The sequence below is a fragment of the Caloenas nicobarica genome, chromosome 5, assembly GCF_036013445.1.
Source record: "Caloenas nicobarica isolate bCalNic1 chromosome 5, bCalNic1.hap1, whole genome shotgun sequence".
Lineage (NCBI taxonomy): Eukaryota > Metazoa > Chordata > Aves > Columbiformes > Columbidae > Caloenas > Caloenas nicobarica.
The window spans coordinates 51,405,391-51,430,954 of record NC_088249.1 but is presented as its reverse complement, the minus strand read 5'-3'; the positions used below and the strand labels follow the sequence as shown (position 1 = coordinate 51,430,954).

The 25,564-nt window shown below is 53.6% G+C and overlaps 1 protein-coding gene across 2 annotated transcripts in view; it reads left to right on the top strand.

Moving 5' to 3' along the window:
- Nucleotides 1-17,169, top strand: part of DUSP8 (dual specificity phosphatase 8) — a 42,443-nt gene extending 25,274 nt beyond the window's left edge. The window contains exons 1-5 of one of the 2 annotated variants that reach the window (XM_065636807.1): nucleotides 4,826-5,320; nucleotides 12,740-12,906; nucleotides 15,163-15,322; nucleotides 15,531-15,654; nucleotides 16,036-17,169. In XM_065636807.1, the coding sequence (XP_065492879.1) occupies nucleotides 5,203-5,320; nucleotides 12,740-12,906; nucleotides 15,163-15,322; nucleotides 15,531-15,654; nucleotides 16,036-17,119 (1,653 nt within the window). In that variant the 5' untranslated portion in view covers nucleotides 4,826-5,202 and the 3' untranslated portion in view covers nucleotides 17,120-17,169. Of the gene's footprint in view, nucleotides 1-4,825; nucleotides 5,321-12,739; nucleotides 12,907-15,162; nucleotides 15,323-15,530; nucleotides 15,655-16,035 lie in introns of those variants that run through there. The other variant, XM_065636806.1, reaches the window with a different exon arrangement.
- Nucleotides 17,170-25,564: the final 8,395 nt, after the last annotated feature.

Here is a 25,564-nt window from a genome sequence, read left to right as displayed (position 1 = left end):
ATTTCAGGGGAATCTACCAGAGGCAGGTGACTTCAGAGTGGGCAAAATGCAGTCGTGAAAAAGGAAAGGAGATTTCCATTGCAGGAGCTGACTTGGGCTGCCCAGGCATGAGTGGATTCAGCACTGGCTGGAATTATTTTAGAAACAAGGACTCAGGGACAGATCATTGAAAAAAAAAAAAAAAAAAAAAGAGAGAAAGGACTTTTTTTTTCTCCATAGGGCCAATCTTAAAAGAAGGTTAAACATCAGGGCAGCTGAATGTGACTTGCTCATCCTTGGCTGAAAATACCATGATGCTTTTGCGTGTCATGTCAGTGAGAAGCCACATGCCAGTATCACACCTCCCTTGCTCCCTGATCCTCTTGCAACAAGTTGAGCTGGGGCTGTTCTGGAGGAAAAGAGAAGATGAATGAGAAAAGCTGAGCTAGGCAGGTGCAAAAGCAGTACATAGGCAGGGCAGAGAAACGGGGCTTGCTTTTGGTCAAAGTCCCAGGGGCTGGAGATGGCATGTGCATCCAAAAGGCAGCAAAAATTCCAATCTGCAAAGCTTGTCATGGCTGCTGAAGCTAAAAGTGTAGCAGGATCCAGAACCAGGATCAAGGTGTCTTTACAAACCCAATGTAAGAAAAAATAATCTAAAACCTAAGAAAGAAAATACCCCAAATATGCACAGTTTGTTTGTCAGTCCAAAGCTGTCTGATGGGAGTGGGCAAGCAGGACCCCACTGCAGCTGGTTATTTGATGGTCAGCTTCCTCATCACCAGCTCTGGACAGGACCACGACTTCATCTAGCAAGTTCGGTATGTGAGTGTGTCTCCTGGGGACATCACACATACAGGATGCACTAGCCAGTGGACTTTGACTCCAGCAGAGCCTCTGCTCGGTACATGGGCCTAAAGATGCATGTATAGGTCAAGTCTTGGGGCTATTTTAGGTACCTTCAGACTGCAAGGTCTAAGAGTACTTAGGGACTTACAGGTGTGAATCCATCAGATGTACCCACAAGTTTTTCTTCTAAAATCTAATTATTGCCTCTGAATCTTCCACAAGCACCTCTGCCCACCCGTGGACATCTCTTATCCCATAGCATACTGTGATGAACCAAAAAAAGCAGATCCTCAGCTGGCAGGAATGAATGGCAGGATTTGAATAAAGAGGGTGCAGGAGTGGGGTGGGATGAGATGAGAAAGAGCACTCACGTTGTACTCTCAATTACTTGCTTCTCCCAGATCTGGGAGTTTTAAAGAAGCAGTTTTGCAAACAGTGTGAATGGGGATCTTGCTTGTTGTTCATCTACAAACTGCCTGCATGATGCTTGGGAACAGGAGAAGGGTAAGAAGTGTTGTGGAGGGAGTTACACCCAGCTTTTCTCAGGCAGGAGGTGGTGGGGCGCAGGAGGGTTACCGGTGGTGATGCTTTTCTTTTGACTGTCCAGAGGGATGGAGGTAGGGTGCTATTGTGAGCCTAGTGGGAGAGGCGCTTTTTTAAAAATCACAACATTAGCTTTAGCCACTTGAGGTTGGACTTCAAAGGGCAACACCAAGGTTTGTGAGGTTTTTTTACGGTCCTAGAGGTTTAGGTAACTCTCCAAAACTCCTTCCCTCTTGCACATCCTTGAGTCCATGGCAACGAAGGAGTTGCTTTCTTTCCTTCAGCAAAGCTGTCTGGAGCCACCTTGACCAGGGCAGGACTGTGTTTTCTTGCCCTCCAGCCCCAATCCAGTGGGCGCTGGCATCCAACCCTGGCCACCCAGCCTGGTGGTGGCCCTAGGCAGTGCTTCCAGTTCCTCAGTCCAATGCACAGCACTGGAGTAAGGTGCCCCCTTCCCACCCTCCATCATGACCAGGAGATGCCTAGGAGGGTTTCAGCCGTGGTGGGAGCAGCGGCTGCATCCCTAGGAGAGGTTAAGCCAGGTCACATATGTGTGAGCTGATTGTATTCCAGACCTATGTTCTAAACCTCCCTGTTTAGCAACGCTGTCGTCAGACGACTTGTTTTCCCGATTCTATAATTACCCTGAGGAGCTTCCCCTCCCCCTCCAGCCATGTTTTTAACCATCGGACCCAGAAAAGGCGAGCAAAAGGACCAAAGGCAGAGAGGGACGGAGGAGAAGGGGCTCAGTGAAGAGCAGCCCTTTGGTTGCCAAGACTTACAAAACCACCGTGTAATTTCGTTTCTCATTTCTGGAAAGCTGATGGGACGAAGGCAACTTTCCCAGTAAGAGATCCCGATGAGCAGGAGCCACTGCCCAGTTATGGTTTCCTTCCTTTTGAGAAACGTGCCTCCCCTCATCCGCCTCCCCTTTCCCCTGGGCCCATGCCACATGCTTGCAAAAGTTCAACACTGGCAATTATTATAAGGCCCTGGTGCTGGGTGGAGAGAGGAACCACTGGCCACCGCCCAGCTGGGCTCATACCAGGCTATAGGTGCTGTCATGATGGGCATGAAGGTGCTGAACAGGAGCTCATTCTGCTCCCTGCCCTTGCAGGCAGGTTGCACAAGTCTCTCTGACCCACTGCAGCAGATGTTTTTCTGGTGAGTGCAGTGGCAATTAGAACAAAGTGGGGCTGGCAAGGCTGGGCATCTCTCCCTGATGATGCACCTCTGTCTCCTAAGTAGGGGCTGGAGGCAGGATGGGCGACAGCCTGGCCAGGAGGAGCACCTGGGGAAAGGGGCCGAGGGGCAGCAGCTGATACATGGGATGCATTTCTGCTCTATGGATGTTGCCTTTCATCTCTCTGCTTGCCAGCTTCCCGCTGCCCCAGCAGCAGCTCCCAACCCCTACCCTGGTCCTGGCAAAGGGGTGAAGAAAATGGGAGGGAGCAGAGAGGAGGATGCTGCCTGGGGAGCAGTGGCTGTTGGTGACATCTCCATGTGGCTGGACCTCACACTGGTGGAGGAAGGGAGTTGCTGACTACCTGTGCTCACTTGTCTCTTACTGAAGTTCAGAGGGACTTGGAGACACTGATGAACCCCTTGCATCAAGTGCTGCCTGGTGATGTCATGCCCAGCTCCCAGCAGCCCTGAACTGAAAACTCGGTCCAAACATATCCTGAAGGAACTTGCGAGTACCAAAATAACTTGTGCCAAGGGCTCTTGCAAGTCTGAGCGAGTCAGGCAACTGAAGAGCAGCGATAGAAGGCAAATGCGTGTTTGTGCACTACTGGATCAAGGGCAGGTTGATGATTGCACCCCCTAATTCACCACATGCTTCCTGTAGCATCCCATTCGGCTGGCACAGAGCAGCCAGCCACTGCCCCTGCATGACCCAGTGATGGTTTCCACCCCAGCAGAGCCCCCACCACAGCTGATGGAGCAAGTCTCAGCCAAATAGCCCACCAGAGTGAGTAGAGCACCACTGTCACAGCAGTGATGGGACATGGAAGCATCTCCATTGCCAGGAGCCATTGACACTAGCCACCAGAATCATGCACCCTCCCTCATGGGGATGGAGGTGGCAAATGTGGGGGAGCACAGACCCCCTGGGCAGCTGCTGTGAGCACCCCTTCCCAAGCATGGCTCTTGGGGTAAGGCTTCTCCTCTCTCTTCCAGCCTAGTTGGAGCACGCTTTGAATTTTATCCAACCTCTGACCCACATCTGATAATAATCAAACCATATTTGTTACAACAACAAGGCTTGTTAAGAGGCTGGCTCCACTCGCGGTGGGGGGGAGGGGAGAGCACTTAGTTAATGCCAATGACCTCATCTCATGTGATGTCATTCAAAGGAAAAACACTGAAGTCACTCACATGTGGCTCAGCCTGGGGTTTTTCAGCCTGTAAAGCTTCAGATTTTCAAAGGCACAATACATGCCCCCCCTCGCTCCTCCGCATACTATAATCCTGAATGATTTTCTGGAGGCCTGGGCTCAGACCAATAAACTCATAAGGAGCTGTGTGGAGACGTATTAAGGAGTCCCGTGGGTGGGAAGGGGGGACAAGTAATTCACTCCTCCAGGACAAATGTAAAGAAGAAAACATATCAGCACCCACCTACTGCAGAAGCCACTGTGGATGGATAGACCCCAGTGGGACTGGGAAAGCCCATTCCTACATGTTCCTTCTTGCTGGACTTTTGCAAATGAGAAGGTTTTGGTGGAGGGTGCATCTCCTCTAGACCACAATCCTGATCTGCTGGGACTGGGCAGGTAACTCCATCTGATGTGACCATGCACAGGTGTGGGCAGCCCAGCACCAGCCCCTCTCCCCACGAGCTGTTGGGGCCCATTTGTCTCCAGCTGTTTGAAACCACTCCAGGATGAGCATCCCTCCTGGGTGATACTCTCAGTGGAGACATCAAGATGAGTTAGTGGTCAGTTCTGAGGACCTGCTGTCTGGTCCCCAGCTCTGCCCTGCAGCAGAGAACCCTGGATAAGTTATTTAAGCTTTTGTGCCTCAGTTTCCCCCGTGGGAAACCGAGATTGTGGCATTGCCCTGCCTGGCACTGGTGTTCAGAGTTAAACATCTGCATGTTGGTCCTGCCAGGAGCAGCTGTGGGGAGGGGGCAGGACGGGGTGCAGCCGTGGGGTGCCCGTCACCGGACTGGGAGCAGCAGGGAGCAGGGATGTAGAGTGGTGCTGCATCCCCCCTTCACACACCACCCTGGCTGGTGTTAAAATGAGATGTGGGCATTAGCTTCCTCCTTCCAAGTCCCTGTCCCCAAATTAACTCCGCAGGGCCAGATCCGGCGTGGTGCAGCGAACCACCTCCCGCGGCGGCTGCTCGCTGCGAGGGGCCTTTGGGCGGGCGAGAAAATCGCGGTTGTGCCTTTAAGCAGGGAGCGAAGCATATGTCAGGCCCGCCGTTCTCCTGCGTGTCTGTGTGCTGAGTAAGGAATGCGGCCGCATGCCTGACCCGTTAGCTAGGAGCGCGCTGGGAGCGCGGCGGCGGATGGATCCGCGGGGCTGCTGCGCACCGCTGAGCTCATTCGGGCCGGAGCGGGAGCTGCGCACGTAGGGAGCGAGAGGCGAGGCGGAGGGCGGCTGGGGAAAGGGGGCTACTCCGGGACCCCTCGCCCCCCTCGATTTCAGGGGTTTTTTTAGCGCTTTTTATTTTTTCAGCCTGAAGGCTGGAGCCGGGCGGAGGCTGGCGGTGCTCTGCCGCAGAGGGGCTTTTTTGGTTTTTTTAGGATTTTGTTTGCCCGCCAGCTGTTGTTTTGCTAAGGCAAGAGGTGCCCCCGCGAGCCGCAGCCCAGCTGCCTGGATGCCCGTGGATGTAGTGATTGCTCCCTCCGAGGACCAGTTCTGGACAGACATGCGCGAAGGGCAGATGAAGCTGAAAATAAGGGTGCGGAGGATGAAGGATAGCAGGGACATGAGAGGTTTGTCAGCCGGCCGGCTCCTTTCCTTCCGATGGGGACGGAGGGGGAAGAGAGGGCTGCGCCGCCTGAGCCCTGATTTGCCTGGGGGACGGAGATCGCCTTTGCCGAGCGGCCGACGGGGAGCGGAGCGCGGTGGCTGGCGAGCGGGGCGATGGAGGCGAGCGGAGAGCGTGCGGAGGGGGAGCGATCGTCGGGTCCCAGCCCCGGGCAATGCGCGGAAGCGGTTGCGGAGGCAGCTAGCGCGGTCCTGCGGACAGCAGGAAAACAGCTGCACGGAGCGGGCAGCTCCTTCAGACAGGTGAGAGGCTGCCTGCAGCGGGCAGGGGCATCTGCAGCGGGCCCGGCGTTAAGCAGCTTTCCCACCTGCTGCGGGGTCCGGTGAGGCTGCCTGGCCGGAGGGGGACCGCTCTGGGGTCCCCTGAACCCTCCTCTAGCCAGGCAAGCTTGGCGGGTGCGCGGACAGAGCAGAGGAGAAGGAGGGGTGGAGGAAAGCTGCGGGAGCCAGAGCAGGCTCTGCCGCTGGCATCTCTGCTCCTTCGGACGCCGCTTTGGAGGGATCACCGAGGCTGCGGGCGTGCGCGCCCCGGGCAAAGGGGAGTTTGCGGAGGAGAGGGCGGCGAGATGAGCCGGGAGCGATGGGCTGAAGGAGCGATGGGCTGACGGAGCGCTGCGCTGCTGCCCGCGCCCAGGCAGCTGCCCGGCGGAGCCATTTCGCTTCACTAGCATGGTTGCTGCCTGCCCATGTTCAGGGGATTTCTTTCAGAAAGGGGGCTTGCAGTGTTTCCCCTTCCCTCAGTGCCAGGGTGAAGGGCAAGCGGAGGAAGGGGGTATTAACTGGAGCAGCTTAAAAATATGCCGAGCCTGGAATGACCTAGATTACCGAAGGATTGAATCAAGAAACTTCCCCTCCATCACCACTTAAAATGGGAGCCTGCTAAAAGTGCTTGACAGGTTTTTGTGGCATGAAGCACATAACCCAGTGATGGTGTCATTAGTAATAAGTCACTCCTGGAAATGACACATTTTTCTTTACTTAGAACAAGTAAGGCTGGTCCAAAGCAGGCACAGTCACTGGAGGAAAATCAAGCCCAGCAGCTCGAGGAGCATGTCTGTGGTTGTGTGGGTGGAGGGCTTCCTTTCTGCCGCTTTTTCTTTCTTTTTTTTTTTTTTTTTTTTTCAAGGACGTTTTCCTCTCATCTGGGAGAACAGGAGCGGGGTATGAGACCAGCCTGTGAGGCCGGATGGGGCTGGGTGGGAGGCAGCAGGGCGATGTAGCAGCAGATGGGCAGAGGCTGTTCGAGGTGACTGTTGGGGAAGTGGGGAATTCACATGAATCCATAATAGGGCTGATTCATTGGCTTTCTCATCCCCACTGCCAGCAGTGGGGTGATGAAATTTGGTGCTGAGTGAAGTGAGGTTGAAACCTGGGCTGGGGGAGAGCACAGGAGCTGGGCAGGGAGATGTGAAGCGGGGATAGGGGACTGTGTGAGTAACAGACATCTCTCTGTGATGCACTGGGATAGAGGGAAGAAAAACAGCATCAGCCAAGAGAGGGCGAGTTGACCAGGCTGCAGAGCACTGGGATTTCACCCAGGCAGGTGGGAAGGGCATGGAAGTCAGCAGGCTGCTTGCATTGGGTATTGCTGGAAGGGCTGCCTGTACCGGGTATTGCCGGCAGAGCTGGGGAAAAGCAAAAGGGGCTGCAGTGCCAAGAGGGAAACAGTGAGGATGGAGGCAGAGGGAAAACTCGGAAACATCCCAGGCAGCGGGAAGTGCTGACAAAGCCCTGGAGCTTCCCGGAGCGCAGTGAGTAAGGGTGGTAGTAAGCAGCATTTCAACACATCACCCGGCTTAGCTGCCAGCACCAACAGGCTCCCACCCAGCACGAGAGCCAGGGAGACGGCGTTTTGCAAAGAGGGAGTTTCCCAGCAGCTCTGGGCGTTGACATGTGGTGTGTCTGGCCCCTCCACTTTTCTTCCTACAGTTCAACCTGCCACAGAGGTGTTCGGCCAAATATTCAGGCTTACTGCCCTGCCAAGGCTAAGCATGATGCAGATGAGGGCTGGGGTTTTGCAGGTCTGCCCAGCTCTCATCATCTGCCATGCCTCAATTCAGCAGAGTGGTTTAATACTTGGGAATGGATGTCAGGGCACTGGGAGCAGCATGTCCCCAGGGGGCTGGGGTGATGGGGATGGGGCATCCAGTCACCATCCTGGCTACTGAGCCAGCACAGCAGTGGGGGAACCGTGCTGGTGTGGCGGCTGCTGCTGGAGCATGCCCGCTGCTCCTCGCCACGTGCCGTCCTGGCAGCAGCTCTCAGCCACCACAGGCATTTTAATGAGAGCTGGGCAGAGCCCAGCCTCTGTCAGCCTCCTCAGCTGCCAGGAGCTATAGGAGGGCAGAGGGTGTCCAGCATGAGTACCAGCACAAAACCCACTGGTGAGGCTGTGAGCTGCCACAAAAGCTCCAACACCTGCACGGGGAGCTGGTCTCTGAGCAGCTCTGGCTGCTGCTCTTTAACACTCATTATAGGAGCAATGAGGGTGGGCTATAAGCCACATCTTTAATAGCCCTTATAGGTCTCCTGCCAGCTCCTGCTGTAAGAGCTGGAGGTGAGGAGGTCGGGTACAGTGGCTGCTGGCCCAGGGAGGGTTTGCAGCTCCCGCTGTGCTTGTTCCTCTCCTTCTTGCTGCCACGGACTGATGGCACAGCAGGGTGACATGTCACCTCTTCTTCCCTGTTTCCTGCTGGGGGGCTTTGGGTTGGATGTGCTCCACCATGCACATGGGAGGCTGGCGAACAGGACATGTCCCTGCTGCTCAGTGTGTCTCTGAGTGGCATGTAGGAGACTCATGGGCCTGAGGGTGTTCAAGAGGCAAGTGACTCTCCTGAAGAGCAGTTTTGGGGTAAAGCAGGTGCCCTGGATAGCCCTTTCATGATTTCTTGCAGTCAGCAGGGCACCACATTGAGGCCAGAGCTGTTGGGTTGTTTCAAGGGACTCTGAAAGAGATGAGTCCATGGGGCTGGAGATGAATGGGCAGTATACAGTCATCAGAGTGAGATGCAAGAGGGTTTTCAAGCCCTGTCATTTCCCTGTCTCCACTATACGCCTCCAGCCTAGGAAGATGGCGTCATTGCAGGGAGAGCACAGGGAGCAGCAGGGATCTGGGATACCCCTGCTTAGTGTGCCCCACACCTCCCTTTTGTCACCAGCAGCATCTCCCCTAACGTCCCATGCAGCTCAACAGATTGTAAATCCCCAAAGCTGGGGCTTACCACCAGGAGGAAAACAATGCCACACCATGTCCCTGTCCCTAGCCAGGACTTTTCACCCTCCCTGCACCACCACTGCTGCCCTGCCTTGGCAAAGAGGGGAGCAGGGTAACTTGCAGGTGTTGGGTGGTGCCTGACATGTTGTCAGTGTCCCAACCATCTGCTGAATGTCCCCAGAGACTGCCTGAGGGTGACAGCCAAGGCAGCGGAGGGGTCCCCAGGTGTGGCAGCATCCCAGCTTGACAGTCCAACACCTCTTCCTTCCACCTGATCTCCTTCCATGCCCATCAGCCCAGCACCAGGCACTGGGGCTTTTTATTCATTTTGGTTATAGCCACCTCAGGGCCTTACACAGCCACTGGTGCAAAGAGAGACTGGCAAAGGGGCTCCTCACCATGCAGTTTGCTGCTCGGGGGAAAAGTCACAGGGTTCCCCAATGGCTGCAGTAGTGCTGATACCACAGGCGCTAATTCAAAGATGCTACTGCCTGATGGATGGCCTCGGGAAAGATTCCCAGGCTGGCCGCCTTCCCTCTGCAGCGTCTGTTTTCCCAACAAACCCAGTTTCACTGGGAGGTTGTCATAGATGTTCAGCTGCAAAACATGTGGTGGGGAGGGCCTGGCAAAGATGGGAGTGGGGGAGAAGTTGTGGGGTTTTCCCCTCCTCTGTTTGCTGCCAGGGCCATGCAGAGCAGGGTTGGCCCAGAGGTGCCTCTGCAGCACACAGCAGGTGGTGGAATAGAGGGTCAGCACCCTGCAAGCAAAGTCTGGGATGGGGGAAGAAATGAGCTATCAGTTGTTGCACTTTTCTGGCACTAAGCTGCTGCAACAGCACTTGCCTCAGTTTCCTTCTTTCCTCACAGCACTTCTCTCCCTCCTGAAAGCTGCATTACTCTTCAGCCCCACCTTGAGCTTGACACCGCTAAGTGTTTTCGTGTCTCTGGGAGCATTGCTGAATGAACCCCCCAAAGCCAGGGGAGTGATTTTCACCCCCCGGTCCTCCCAGAGACTTGCCTGATACTGGTTCTTGGCTCCTCCTTCCTCCATCCTAAGCTGGAGCAGTGAAGATGTCCCCATTTCTGGCCTGGTTCCCTGTACCCAAATATCTCCCATCTTCTTGTGGGCCCCACCTCTGCCTCAGGTAATTGCAAGAGGCAGGAAAACACTGTTTTTTCCAGGGAATGATTTTGAGAGCCCTCAGGAGTGCTGGAACCATGAACAGTGCACGAGACTCTGTTGTGCAGGGACCAGATCCTCTCCAGCAAGGCCTTGCCAGGCTCAAGGGGAGCATCAAGACACCAGAGATCCCTAAGCACCTGCTCCCTGTCAGATACAAATCCTTCCTGAGCTTAATTCCCCACGTGCCAAGAGAAATGGCTCTCCTGGTGCCGGCACTGAGAATAAAAGAGGAAAGATGCAATGCCACTGTGGGGCCGCTCCCTCCCAGCAAAAGCTGGGATCCATGTCCCAGGGTATGGAGAGGGGAAAGCCCAGGTATGGATTGGAGCTCAGCCAGGGACATTCACCACCTTCAGGATTGTTTTGAAAAGCTGCTTCACTTTCTAAAAATGAAAGGCATGCTAGAACAGCCGGCATGGGGTGGGGTGAGTGCTGCTCCAAGGTTAGGATGGTGTTGGGTACCCAGCCCCATCTCTAGGGTTTCCCCCAAGCCCCAGCTGCCCTCAGCAGCTGCAAGCATGGGGGAAATGAGGACAGGGAGGATGAGAGCATGCCCGGGCTCCCAGACACATGGTTGATGCTTTGCTTGGGACAAGCAGTGTGAGCTATGGGCACCATTTCAGGTGCCAGCATCCTCTGGTTGCTGGCAGTGTGCTGGGATAGGCACCGCAGAGGGTGTTGCTGCCACTCTCTACAAACATCCCCACCTCCTTTGCAGCCCCCTCAGCCCCTGCTTGGACTTCCCCGGGCAGGGCTGGGGGAGATCTGCAGCCGGGCAAGTGTCGGCAGAGGCGGGCAAGGGGGAGAAAGCTGCTTGCCACAGCCTGCTTTAGCTATGAGATCACCCTGCACTTCTGGCTTTTAAAGAGCAATACAAAGCTGTACACAGACCTGGGCAGCTCTCGATGGGTATGAATGATGGTGAGAGGCTGGGGATCGGAGTAGCTGCTGATCCCCAGAGCTGCAGTCATGTGCACTCTGCTCCTCAAAAATGTGCTGGTTTCCTTTGGAAAAATTCCCATGTTGTTTTGCATTACTCCCGGGTCAAATCTGCACCCCATTGTGCTGCAGGCTTCCCGGGGGGCAGCTGAAGGAAACCCTTCCTGCAGGGTTTCTGCTTGTGCATCCCTCAGGCATTAGCAGTCTGTGCTCAAGCTTGGGGACAAAGCGGGGAGTTCACATGTGTCCATGCAGGGCTCTGGCTGGTGATTTACGCTCCTTGGCAATGGGGACACAGCACAGGGATGAGCAGTAACCGGAGCTGCGCAGCACCTGCACTGGGCCTCCTGCTTTTGCTCTGATTTAATGTCCCAGTTGAGAGGTGATGTCATTTCAGAGGGAGCCAGAGAAAAGGAAGTGCTGGAGAAGATAAGGTGCTTTAACTCTACCCCTCCCATTTGGCCAGGTTTTGAAGCTGGGAGCTGTGTTAGAGAGGGGAGGAAAGAGGTTGGTGGAAGGACACCTTCCTCTTGGGGCAGTGGCAGCTGACAACAGGAACTGCCGAGATAGAGGGTGATGGAGGACCTTGGATGTTCCTAGGTGGTGTAAGCATGATTTTGTGCACTGCTCTGGCTTCTCCATCAACTTCACCTCCCAAACACATGGGATGGGTTGTTTGCAGCACCAACTGTACCCTGCCAGAGCCTGTGTGCCAGACCAGCAGCCAGGGAGGTGCTCCAGGAGGGTCAGCAGAAATGCTGGCAAGGTCCTGGAGAAGGTAAATTGAGAATGTGTGAAGGCTGCCCTGCTTCTGAAGGGGAGAGACGGGATGGAAAGTTCATTACCAAAGGTCCTGTTTATCTATGGAGATGAGCCAGGGATTCCCATGGTGCTGAGTCCATAGATTTGGACTTTCAGAAGGATCTTGTGGGGGCATCCTAGGCCCTCTGACAGTCAAAGGTGGTCAAGCACCAAAGTGTTATCTGCCATTTGGGTGATGTCAAGCTGCATCTGCTTATTCACATAAAAGGGAAAATCTCAAGGGACACTGGTTGGACCACCACTAGCCAGACCCAGCTCTACCCTAGAGAACAGGATCGGTGAGCAAGAGCAAATCAGGATCACCTGTGGCCTTACACAACCACGCAGGACATATGACAGCACCGGGGCTTTTCCAGCCCACCATGCAGGAAGGGCAATGCTTGCTGCCCTGCTCAAGTCAGTGCTCTTGCTGCTTGAGCTGGGAACGGGCTCATTCACATCTAGACCATGCTTTTGACCATGCCAGACACCATGATGATAGCTCTGGCTGTCAGATGCCACCTACCGTGGCCCCAGCTGGGGGTTTTCTCTCAATATCGGTCTTTGAGATGTGCAAGTTGATTATGATGGCCCAGCAGCTTGGTGTGGTAAATTGGGCACTGCTTGCTGTCACATTTAGTAAGGTCAGAGCGTGAAAAACAGCAATGGCCTGCTGGTACTGTTGTGTTGGTCCAGTCCAGTGTGGTGGAAAACATGGGCTTGGTGGGGCTGAGCAGAGGGGTCATCTCTAAGAAACTGCAATGTTTACATGTAGCCATTGCAGCAATGTTTCGGCTGATCTCCCCAGCCCCGGGAGGTTTGTACCTCTGTGGGCTTGCTTGTCATCACCCTGCACTGGTGGGTTTTGCTATCAAAAAGTGACTACGGTTGTCCTCAGAGCAGTAGACAGCCAAGAAAAGGACTTTCTCTTCATGGTATTTGTCTGAATGAAGTTGCAAAGAGCAAGAGGGAGTGCAGGATACCTCACATGTGGGTTAATATCCAGCTGCGGCAGGAAAAATCAAAGTTGGGTCTCCACTCCTTTCTCCATGTGTGTAGCACAGTCATCACAGTGTTAGCGATGGCTGGTGGCTTTTTGCTCCCAAAGGCTCTGTTCTCAGTGTTGCAGGGTTATCACTGCTTTGTCTCCAGCCTCGGTCTTGGGATGCCAGGTACCGATAGTCTCAGCCTTACTGCTATGAACTCAATGTCCCCATTTTCTCCACAGGAGGCTTTGCCACCTTCTCGTCCTGCTTCCCAGGGCTCTGTGAGGGGAAGCCAGCTGCCATCCTGCCGATGAGCATCTCCCAGCCATGCTTGCCCGTGGCCAACGTCGGCCCCACACGCATCCTGCCACATCTCTACCTGGGCTCCCAGAAAGACGTCCTAAACAAGGTACAGACCTGTTGAGGGGACACATCTGCCCTGTCCCATCTGAGACCCCAACCATGCAGAGGGGTGAGGGCATTAAGGACTCTTCTCCTGCCCAGTGAAAGGACCACGCATGGTCAGTCTGACCCTACCAGGAGGCTAAAGGCAAGGAGTGCATAGGCAGAGCCTGGTAGAACTGGGGAGGATAGTCGCAGGATGAGTCATCTTATATTGGTGAGCTTTGAGGTGGTCAAACTCTTCCCAAGTGCCAGTAGCAGGAGGAGCACAGCCAGGAAAACACCTGAGCTTGGAGGGGGAGTTACCACAGCTGGAGAGAGATGTGGAACAGGAGCCTGCTTTGCACCCACCCACCCACCTCGCCAGGCAGGCTGCCAGATAACACCAATTTCAGCAACCCTGCGATCTCCTTGGGAGCCAGAGAGAGTGAGAGCAAGCTGGGGTATTCAGCCACGGCAGTGCACGGACAGGCAGCTCTGGCCAGGGGCTTGTTCAGGAGGCTCAAAAATGAGCAAAGTTTTGCTGTAGGGAGAGAGGAGAGAAGAGGAACAGTGCCCTTTTAAAGGTACTGAAAGGGCTGTGCTGTGATGTCACGCCAGGGAAGGAATTTTGTTTAAAGGAAAAATAACAGCAAGAAGAAAGAAAGAAAGAGGAATTGCAGTTAAAATGCCACTGGGCGCCTGCCTACCACAGGCAGGAGGGAGCCAGCCAGGCGTCCTCGCCCGGGGCAGGCGAGGGAGGAGAGGGACCATGACGCCAGAGCAGGGTTGGAGACAGAAAGGAGGGAGAGAGAAATTATATACAGGGAGTAGAAGGAAATGAAAGAGAAAAATGCCAAGAATGTGAGCCTGGGAGCTGGGCTGGCTCTGCTGAGCTGAGGCTGGGCTCTGCATAGGCTGCTGGGGTGGGCAGGAACCAGCTGCTGGAGAGCCAGGGCCAAAATCCCGATGTGGTCTCCTGAGGACCCAATGTCAGGCTGGGAAATGGATGGTTTCCTTCTCTCCCTGCCTCCTCAGAGGGTTTTGGTCATCTTTTGGAACAGTGTTTTCTGCCATCGCCATGATGTGTCCTGAGGATGCTCTATTCATAGACAGCAAGAATGGGGTCAAATGCAGAGGCTGTACGTGGGCGATGCTTCTCCAGCAGGTTGCAAAGGAGAGATCCCACATGGCATCTCCAAGCACTCTAACATATAGAAGGATGCTTGTATCTCCATGTTTTCTCCTCCTGTTTAATTCTGGGTCTTCCTTGGAATAGTACAGACCAGGCACTGAGACCCAGCAGCTGGCACAGATGTTCCCCTATTTTTTATAAGCAACCTGCTACCAGTTGTACAGGCGATACTTATTCTGATGGGATGAGGAAAGAGACAGGTCAAATGAGCCATAAATTTGGTGTCAGCACCACATATAGGTAAAGCTGACTGTAGCCCTGGGAGGGAAATAATGGAGATTGGTGTGGATGCAGCAGTACACACCCAGCAAGCCAGTTCCCCGATGGATGGCCCGTGGGTCGAACCTCACCCCCTCATTGCAGTTTTTTATCTGACCCTATTTACCTAAGGTCTCCCTTGTGCCATCGCATTTTGCTGAGTCAGAAAAATGCGCAGTGATGCTGGCATTTAAGTGGCCAAAGTGGAAAAGTCACAGAAAACAAGTCCAGGTTCACCCCAGTGTCAGAAAGAGGGAAGAGATGGTTCCTCTTGCCACCTGCCTATGTCCCAACACAAGAGCATATGATCAGTGAAGAGCTGTGAGCAACAAACAAATCTGTGAGAACTCCTGATGCGATTCTGAGGGATGTGGGAGCAAAGACATGGATTGACATTGGTCAATATAGGGTGTTACCAATGCCTCACCCTACTCTGTTGGTGAGAGGCCTCCTCTCTCCCTCAGCTGATACTTTCAAAGCTTTCAGTCAGAGTTTCTGCTGATTTTCTTTCTTGTATTTGCCTATCCCTCTCATACTGGAGTTCTGAGGTTTTCCCCTCTGGGACCCGCTTCCAGGTATCTTTAGTCTTGCTTACTTTTACTTGGACCAATGCAAAGATCTGCTGAGTTTCAAACCTGTGTCATCTAAATTGACACAACCTTCTCAGTTGGCCTCTGCTGTACTACCATCAACTAGGCCAAGGCAGCAGTGGGAGACCCACAGGAGAAAACATCAGGATGGGAAAAGGCAAGGAGTGCATGGAAAGGCAGATCTTCAGCACTCAGCGCTTGCTGAAGTCAGCCAACTGTTCGATTGCTTCTTTCCCACCAGGACTTGATGACGCAGAATGGGATAAGCTATGTTCTCAACGCCAGCAACTCCTGTCCCAAGCCAGACTTCATCTGTGATAGTCACTTCATGCGCATTCCTGTCAATGACAACTACTGTGAGAAGCTACTTCCCTGGCTGGACAAGTCGATTGAATTCATTGGTGAGCTTTTGTTAAAATGTTTGCGGACCATCTGGTTCTCAGCCTTCAAGACCTGAACTCTTCTTGTGTCCTCCATGGTCTTACTTCCAGCAGTCCTTGTCCTTTCACACAAAGGGATCGAGGGCTGGGGAGGGAGGCTAGAGTAATTTTTCTCACCACCTCTGACCATATCAATGCTTTTGTCTCTGTTTCCTCTACCATGCTCCAGACAAGGCCAAGGTGTCTAGCTGCCAGGTGATTGTGCACTGCTTGGCTGGGATCTCCCGGTCAGCCACCATTGCCATTGCCTATATCATGAAGACCATGGGTATGTCATCAGATGATGCTTACAGGTGAGTTTTCCCCAGAGGGCAGGGAGGGGTGACACTGGTGTGCTTCACTCCAGGGAAGGAAAGCAGGCTGAGTGCAGAAGGAGAGGGTGGGAGCTCCTTGAAGCTCTGTCTCGCCTTGGCTGAGTCACGGTGAAACCAAACCTCCCTTCATTAAGTGCATGCAATGAGGAATGGTTGGGAGCAGTAAAATGGAGGAGCAAGGCAGTCCCAGCTCTACCCATGGGGCATCCCAAGGCCCCATGGTTCCTCAAGACCCCTTTATTTAGAGGGTCTGTTTAGAAGGTCCTGGACAATACCTCTTCTCCCCAAAGAGGCTGAGAGAGTAGGGATGACCCACTGAAGGACCAAGCACCAACTGGGGCTGTCTGTGCCTCTTGGCAGGTTCGTTAAGGACCGTCGCCCATCCATCTCACCCAACTTCAACTTCCTGGGCCAGCTCCTGGAGTACGAGAGGAGCCTGAAGCTCCTCAAGGCCCTGAAGTCAAAGGGTGACCGGGGCGAGGGGGATGCCCAGCAGGACCTGTCAGAGGCAGCTGAGGGCAGCCGGCACCCCCCACCACCTACCTCAGAGAAGGCTGAAGAGGTGCCAAGAGGCCCCAGCCCGGCGTCCCCACACAGCGAACCCGAACGGCCAGGCGGGACCCCGAAGGTCCTGTCGCCCACCACCCTGCAGCAGGGGCTCAACGGCTTGCACCTCTCCTCTGAGCGCATCCAGGACACCAACCGCCTGAAACGCTCCTTCTCCCTGGACATCAAGTCCGCCTACGCACCCGGCCTGCGGCAGGACCCCCCTGGACCTCCTGGCCCCGGGGATGGCCCCAAACTCTGCAAGCTGGACAGCCCCTCAGGCCCTGGGGGCCTCAGCCCCTTCTCCCCGGGGGCGGACAGTCCCGACCGGCCGAGTGGGCCTGACCTCCTGCTGGAGGCCAAAGTGAGGCAGCGGCGGAAGCACCGGCACCCGGCGGGCTCGCCAGCCCATGGCCTCAGCCTCAACGTTGGCGGGGCCTGTGCTGCACGCAAGAGCCCCAGCACCGAGGACGGGCTGCCCCCGCGGCTCAGCCAGCCAGCTGCCGCCACCACCGCTGCCACCTGGAGCGGGGTGCACCTGGAGTCCCCGGGCACCCCCTGCGGCGAGGCCGGCTGGTACTTCGGTACGGACTCTGGCGGCTCCGGCAGCAGTGGCGGGAGCCTGTTTGCCAGCACCGGCCCATACCCACCGCCCTTCGGCTGCGGCGGGGTGGCAGGCGGCTGCGAGATCAGACTGAGGGACAAGGCACGGGCTGAGCCGCGGGACGGGCGGCACAGCTGGCACGAGGAGGCCGGTGCTGAGAAGCAGTTCAAGCGAAGGAGCTGCCAGATGGAGTTCGAGGAGACCATGTCTGAGGGAAGGGCCCGAGAAGAGCTGGGCAAAATCGGCAAACAGTCCAGCTTTTCAGGCAGCATGGAGATCATCGAGGTGTCCTGACACCAACTCAGGGCATCTGGAGAGCGGGCACGGGGTGAGGGGATATTTAAGCTGGGGGGAGAGGGGAGGGGGACGGTGGGGGTGGGTGGGGAGTATTTATACCTGCACATGCATTTTTGGGAGTGCACGTGCTGAAACTGAAGCGAAAGTGGATGAGTCTTTCTGGAGTCGAGAAACATAACGGTGGATGCTTAGTGTCCCTCCTGCACCTGCCCTGGTCATTGTCCCCCATCTCCAGGGGGTCCCAGCCCTCAGAAACCCACACTCAAAATTTGGGCGTAAAATTCTAATGGGAAAGGGGCAAAGGTTGCAATTTTGGATGCGCGAATATGGCACAGTGCCTGTGGGGGGGCCATGGCTGCCCCTTCCCTGCACCCTGGTGCACTAAGCATGCTCCTTCATGTTTCTCTGGCTAAATATCCTAAAAATGCTGCACTGGAGCAGCCCTATACATATATAAATATATATTATATATAATATAAAGAAAAAAATGAAAACACACACACAAAGGAAAAGGTAAATGGTTTTACTGCAATTTTTATTGAGACGTAAATAGTATTTCAATTTTTTTCTTTGTTTTTAATTTATTGAAGCTGTTCATTCTGGCAATGATTTGCAGACAATGTGGGGCGGTACTTTCAGCTCTATTTTTACTGTGTATGGTATTTAAATCTGAAATACGAGTTTCTAAGCAATATATGAGGCCTGTGGCTCCTTCTATAGCTCACGTCGACGACAAAGATTTCCCCCACCCTTCCCTCTAGGCACAGTGACAAGGGGACAGGAGACTCTTCTAGGCCCTTTTTCTAGAAATGAACAAGCGAACAAGCAAACTATAAAACCTTCTTACAACATAAACTGAGCCAGAAAGCTCTCTTCTGGAAGCTGCTGCTGCTTCTTCACCCCTTGGTCTCTGTTTGCTTTTTGTCCCCATCCTGGTCATCATCCCCATCCCGGCCATCATCCCATCCCGGCCATCATCCCCATCAATGCCATCGCCCCATCCCGGCTGTGCCCCCCTCCCCTGCCCTGGGCTGCCCGTTCTCACTGGAGAGGGCGAGGAGGGAGTCACCTAAAGTGTAGGAAAGTGTGCCAGGTGTCACCTCTAGCTGTGCAGGGAAGGGGAAGGCATCAGAGGCTGCCACAGTGGTCGCGGGGAGGGCTGGTGGTAGCTGGATTTCTTGTTGGGGGGTGTCTTGCCTGCCTGCCTCAACCTCTCTGTTCCCCCTCAGCCACCTTGCTTGGGAGGTATGGGCACCATTTTCCCTTTGGTACTGGTGGTTTTTCAGGCTTCCCCCACCCTTCACTTCACATCCAAGAAACATGGGGACCATGTTTGCAGGCGCTGGGACTCCTCTGGCCCTGTTCCCCTCAGGGCTGGCTCCTCTCCTTCCAGCCAGCTGGACATGAAGCTCTGCAAGCACACATGGGGCACAACTGATTTATTTTCAGAGGTGTTTGGCTGCTTCCCCCTATCCTGGTGGGTAGCCAAGCTCTTGCCCCGCAACCCCAATGTCAGGCTTGCTGAGAAGTTGCTTTCTGGAGCTGTAGGCACTGAGCTGCCTCCTCTGCAAAGCACTTCTCTCCCTGTGGCTGTCTTTGCTTTCTCCCTCATCTCACACTAGTTTGCAAAGCTAATACCTCAGGGGTCTCCATTCATGCAAGTCTGTGTCCTGTGTCATCCTTGGAGTGTTGTTTTTTCTTTTCTGGGCCTGCACCATTTCTCTCCCTTTCCCTTGTTCCTCCTCTTGTCGTTTGTTTCTATCTTTAAATCAAACCACATGTGACAAAACTAAATGATCTCAGGTTTAAAACTGAACACAAAGCAGAGGCGTGAGGAGCTGCAATTGTGCAAGGAGGGGCTGCTCGCTTCAGCTGGTTGCTTCCCAACCACTTGTGTCTGCAGTTGAGGTGAGACACCCAAGAGGCTCATTGCTCTCTTCAGGCCAGCTTTAATTTTTCTGGTTTTCCATAGGGCCATTTGGTGAGATATTGGGGACTCCCCACATGTTCCTGGCTGGTTCCCCAAGGTGTAGTGGAGAGGGACAGTGATGGCTGGAGAGCCAGGGACCACCTGCCTCTCTCCTCACATCGCTTTTGATGAGGGCAAGAGATCTAATCATCATCCCTCAAAAGCCCACCACCCCCCATTGTTGCCTTCAGTAACCACCTCAAACCAGCTCAGTGTTGCCAACCTGAACATTTCTCCCTTCTGGCTCTGAAAGGACGATGACACTATTTTCTAAGCTTCCTTTTTGTTTTCCAATAAGCATTTGGGTCCATCCTGAGAGCTGGGCAGCTATTCAGGAGCTGCACTTGCAGCAGGGTCTCCTAAGAGGACACTGATGTCAAGTCCAAGGAAGGAGGGCAAAAGGCTTCGTCCTCCCTCCAGGAAGCCTCCTGAGCCCAGGGTGAGTGTCACCTACCTCCTGCCCAGGCAGCACTGCTGGTCCCCCTTACCCTCTTGCTGCCCTTGGCAGTGGCATCTCTTTGCAAGCCTGCCAGGGGCCATCAGAGGCTGAGCTCTTCTCTGTATCCTCTGTATCGCTCAGTTCCTGCCCATCCCGTAGTCTTCCACGGTTGATGCCAGCATGGATCACCTGAGCTCCAGTCAGGCAAATTACTGGCAGGAGCTGTTTAGGTGTATCTTTGGGCAGTGAAGAGGGGGCTGGATGACTTCCCAAGGGATTTAGTAAAAAGAGGACAATAGGTCAGCACAGCCAGGTGGGGAGATGAGACAAGGTGCTAGCAATCTGTGTAACTCATCCTGTTAGCTGACACAGTGTATTCTGAACCCAAAAATACAGCTGGAGTGAGTCAGAAAGGAGAGGGCGAGTGTTGCAAATGAGACTCCAAATGTCTGCAAAGAGGCAGATAACGTGGTTTGCTTTTTTTTTTCCCTTTTTTGCTACTCTGCCGTGCCCCTGGATGCTCCTCAGCCATGTTCGAGACTTTAGACCCTACAGACTACTCTCTCCTCTGAAATCAGAACAAGGAGAAGTAGATTTTAAGATTAGTAGACTATAACTGCCAAGATACATTTATGACCCACCTCTGCAGCCTTATTTTGATGTACTTTGTGTTCATCTTTCCCCTTTATGTTGGGTGTATGCACTAGGAGCCCTCTTGTGGGCAATATTTTTAGGCTACATCCAGAAAATACTCCTTGATGGAGCAGCCCTGCCTGAGTGTCCCCTGCCAGTGCTGACCCAAAGTCATCAGGGTCACTGAGGGCCTTGCGCTTTAATGATTTTTCTTAAAATCAAACTCTGTCTAATAGACCACTTTGTCCATGAATCAGAGCATTGTGAGTTATCACACAGAAGGATGTGCTGGCAGGTAGTTCTCCCCATCATCTCTCAGCTAAGCCATTTTATGGGCTCTCACAGACAGATGCCCCAACCCAGAGCGTCACTGGAACAAAAAATCATCTTTCCATGCCAATCTGATGAGGGAACATTTATTCAGAGGGACCCGAGTAATAGAAGCGTGAGCAGAGGACAGGAAAGGTCTCTCTTGTCAAGGGAGGAATCAACAAAGCTGTCGAGCGACTGATGGTCACGGCAGCAGCAATGGCTGAGCTTTCCACCACATGAAGGATGGAGTAAACCACAGCATTCCTTCAGACTAGGAGGAACATCTCACCCTTCCCTCCGATCCATGCCTGTCCCTGGACCTCAGCCTCCCAGCTGCCTCCTTCCCGGCTGCCTTTTGAGGGGCTGAGCGAAGTTGGTGGAAGGCCAGCGATCAGGTTGGCAACACTGAGCCAGAGGCTTGGGTCGGAGCAGGCTGGTCCCTGGCCTCAGCAGCAAGGTCCCCAGCCCCTGCTGCCTTCCTGGTCCTTCTCTCTGTCTACTTGTTTCTTTGGATGTCCATTCCCATTACACCTGCCCCTTAGGAGAAGATGCCCCCAGAACCCCCTCCTGCTGTCCCCTTCCCCTTCCCATCCTTAATACTAATGATAATAAGCTATCAGTGTTGTCATTGCAATCTATGAATGATAGATTTGAGTATTTATGATTACAATTATTATGGTTATGATTCTGTACTTTTTTGCTTCTTACTCTTTGTATGTTGCTCTTTGTTTCTGTGTTGTGAATAAACGCAAGGCCCCATCACACCTTCTCTCTGCTCCCCGCAGCCGGGCTGGGGCTGCACTAGGCACAGCTCCCAGCTGTCCAAAGGCCCAGGAGGCAAACCCTTGTCAGAGGAGCTGGAGGGTGGTGCTTCCTAAGGGTATAAAGACACCCATATCTGGGGCAGATCCTTCATTCTTCCCTTCCCACAGCTACTCTCCCCCGTACAGGCTCCTGCTCATGTTTGCAAGAGGCAGGAACCCGCTGACACCAAGAACAGAGGATTAAATGGCAAAAGCTTAAAGCTTTTGTAACAGCTTTAAGGAATATTGGCCAGGCATCCAGCTTGTGGAGTCAGCTCCCTTCAGGTTTCTGTCCTCTCACCTTTTTCTGCTGGCTGTGCCTACAGGCTTGATCTTCACCCACAGGGGCTTCTTGTTGTGCCATGGCAGCTGGTTTGCAAAGTTCACCCGGCTCAGCCAAGCCCATGCACTGGTGCCCTGTTTTAGCCAGGTGCCCTGGGCTTTCTTAACTTGAACAGCACAGCCTAGGGAGGCTGCATGGCCAGTGTTAGTGCAAGCTTAGTGGCAGAGCAGCAAGGAGAGATATGAGTGGGCTCCGGTACCTGGAGGGATTCAGAAAGGGGCTGGGAATGGGACTGGAAGCAGCCTTTATTCAGCACTGATGAATCAGGGTGTCATAAGTGGACAGACTCTGGTTCTGCTTTTTTGCACCTGTCACCTGGACTCCTTGTACAATGTTGAGGATTCCAGATGACTGTAAGGTGAAGGAGGAGACATTAGACGAAGGGAAGAGGAACCCCATCTGCACCACAGTACAAAACACTTTCTGTACTGTGCCAGCCCCATAAAGAGTCATTTTAATTTGCGGGGTTTAACGCCACTCTTCTCTAAGCAGCCTGGGCATAGTGTCTTGTCTCTGTCATGACTTTGCTTTGCCGTGGGTTGGGGTCCTTCTCATCATGCTGTGCTAAACTCATTTCCAAGGTTGCCCTGAGACCACACCAGAGAGCAGAGAGCTCAGGTCTCACCCTTTTCTTGGGGGACCCTGGCAGAACCCTGTTGGGGTCCCGGTCCAGCATCACCCTTCCTACCTCACCTGCCTTTGGGGCAGCTGTGGATGGGGAGAGAGCAGGCGGGTCCCGGCCACACCGGGGCTGAGCCTCCTCAGCTCCCACCCTCATCCCTGCAGGATCAGGCCCTTCCTCAGCAAGCACAACACGGGGAGGGGGTTTATGCCCACCCTGGCATATCTGGAGACTCCTGAGCAGGGAAGAAAGGGTCTGGCCACCAGCCCCACTATGCTCCCTTCCTTGCTGTCCGTTTGGCCAGTGTCAGCATCGGACCCAGGAAGACACCCTGTCCCTGCCTCATGTTTATTTATTTATTACCAGAGGCTGTAAACAGCAGTGCTTTTCTACCCTCTACTTTCTTTTCCTTTCTTTTGTATTTTGGAACAATGTGTTGTAATAAATACCCAAATAGGTGTTTTAACAGCTGGTGTCAGCCTTGGTTTTTGAGGGTTGGACCTTCTCAAGGTGGGGCTGGAGGGTCCTCTTTGGGGGTTTGGGGAGGGCAATGGATCTTTGGCTGCATTGGTGGGGGCCAGAGCTGGTAGACAGGTGGACACGCAGCCAGACCTGGACTCAGCCAGATCCATGTCTATCTATAGGGCCCATCAGCTGGAAGCTGCAGTTGGACTACTTCAAAGCAGAAATAAGACTCACGGCTGATGGAGTAGGGGAATAAAAAATAAAAAGTAATTGAGGCGTTCATGGGCCCACAAACTGCAAACAGCTGCTCTAGGCGTTCGTGATGTCCCAGTGCCTTGTTCATGGCTCTGAAGCCGTAGGCAGGCACCTGAGCAGCCCGTCTCTAGTGGAAAGAAATGGCTAGATCCTGCTCTAGATGGATATGTACAAGTGTAGGGGATGGTACAGATTACTGAGCTAAAGAGCACAAAGGCATGGAGTGTTCACATTGGAATACATTCTTTTTTTCTTTTTTTTTTTTTTTTTTAATTATTATTATTATATACTGATTTTTTTTTCCCTCCCAGCTATGCTCTGCTCTCACTTTCCTCCTGGCATGGTGGCAGCATGTAGCCACATGTTTGCTGCACGCTGTGGCTAAACCCTATAACCATCCCCCCAGTCCCATCACAGCCAACTGAGCCGTCACTTCTTCCACACGGCAGCAGCTGTACCATGCTCAGAGGGTGGCCAGTGGGCACCAACCAGCAGCCCTGTTTCAGCTGGGCTGTGCTCAACCCACTGCTTCTTGCAGCAGGTTTTCTTTGGAGGGAGGAGAAGACATGAGCAGGCTCCCTGCAGTTCTGGCTCCAGAAAGCCTCAGCACTTGTTGACTTAAACACAGAAGGGACATCTATCCCTGTGGTTGTTTTCCACAGGCTGGGCTAAATCCCCTAGTCTTTTATAAATCCTCTCCCCTCATCCAGTCTTTTGTAAAACCTCCAGAAATTACTGCCATCATCTGCTGCTGGGGTAGAAATTACACTGCCCAAAGTGAAGCTTTGGCCTCCTGTTCGGCTGACCCCACTAGCAGCTTCAGAGAGACTGTTTGCATGCCCTTCTCTCTCAACCACTCATTGCTGTGCATGACATGGAAAGGGAGAATTATTTAATGCAGAAACGTGAGCATTGCTCCCATCTCCCTCCCCATTCACCTGCTTCTGGTTTCGTTTTACCAAACCCACTGCCCTGGGGAAGATGCTCCAGCAGAGTCCCCAGGGCTGATGTCTCATGTCAATGTTTCTGTGGGCACAACTAAATCCTCTCGTGTTTTAGAGAGAAATTCCCTCTGGGCTAGGAGACCGCTGGACCATTAAGTCCCCAGCACCCACATGGGAGGGGACCTGCTGTGAGATGTCTGCTCTTAGCTGGGGCTACAAGTATGTGGAGGCTCTGTCTCCTGGCAGAGGCACCCGTGGGTGCATGCGCAGCACAGCTCCCTCCCCCAGCCCAAGTGCCTAGGCTGCCTCTCCTCTCATTCCTCATGGTTTGCACAGCAGAAACCATTACTGCAACGAGAAACCCAGGAACGTCTTTTTTCCAGCTCTCGGGCTTTTATTGACTCAGAATGGCTGCCAAGCCTATAAATAAATGTTCCTTGAGCTAAATATAGCAGCCACTGAAATAGGCTGCCGGCTATTTATTTAGCTTGTGGCCTCTGAAAGCTTGCCAGTCCGTACTGCCTCTACCTTTGTGCCATCCCACCACAGGCTGCGGCCACCCACCGTGGGGGCATGGCTGAGTCAGCATGGGAAGAAGGAGTCACAAAAAGTCAGCCCCGTCTCCACAGGGCTGGAGAACCAGGGTGGCAGGGTCTGGCAGCCAGAGGATCTTCAGCTCCCTGTACCCCTACCCAGAGAGCTTGGGGCTCCCCAGGAGGAACATTTACTGGAGTGGTCGGGCAGGGACTGAGCCAGCCACAAGCTGGTTTCCTCTCCTGGGAGGACTCAGGAGCTTTTTCCAGCACTGGAGCCTGGAAAAGAGAATTTATCATCTTCTGCAGGCTTTCCAGCATTAGGTGATGTGCATTGCTTTTCCACATTTCGTAGGAGTGTAAATACTCCTGCTGCACAGAGATGCTCTGTCAGGACCCTGAGGGTACCTAGGGGCATGAACTGACCCTCACCCATGCACTCCTGCTTGAGTAAGGACACTCAGAGCTGTAACCCTAACCATGCCACAACTGTGAGCTGCTCTCTGGCCCCAGCTGCTGGGTGGACTTCAGACAGTGCTGCAGCCATATTCCCTGCTTGCTCCTGGCAGGAGCCCCCAGCTCAACCCTGCTTCATTGCATGTCTGAGAGATGCCATTTGCCATGTCAGTGAGATGAGCCACTACACTCTGAGACTCTCCATGGGAGGCATGTTTCTCCAGAGCCCTGTTGGTTGCGTGTCCATGCAAGAAGTGATGGGCTTCACACTCCCAATACTGACAGAAAGCAAGGAGAGGACTGGTCTTGTGCTGCAGATACTGCTTTATGCCCTGAGCCTAACAGAAATAGAATGATACATACCTTGGGCTGTGATGACTTCATTGCAGCTCCATACCAGCAAAGGGAAAAACCCTGTCACTCCCTGGAAAGCCACATTTGCTCCTGGAGCAATCCAAGACATTAATAACACTTAGCACTTACAGGGAGTTTTGCTAAACATGAGCTAATACTTACAACACCCATGGGAAGGAGAAAAGTAATTACTGTTATTGGGCTTGATTTTTCCTTTCCCACGTACCCCTGCAGATGGGGACCAGCTCTACTCAATCCAGAGAGCTTTGGAAATCAGAGGAGAATCCCACTCACCCCAGCTTGTGCAAATAGGA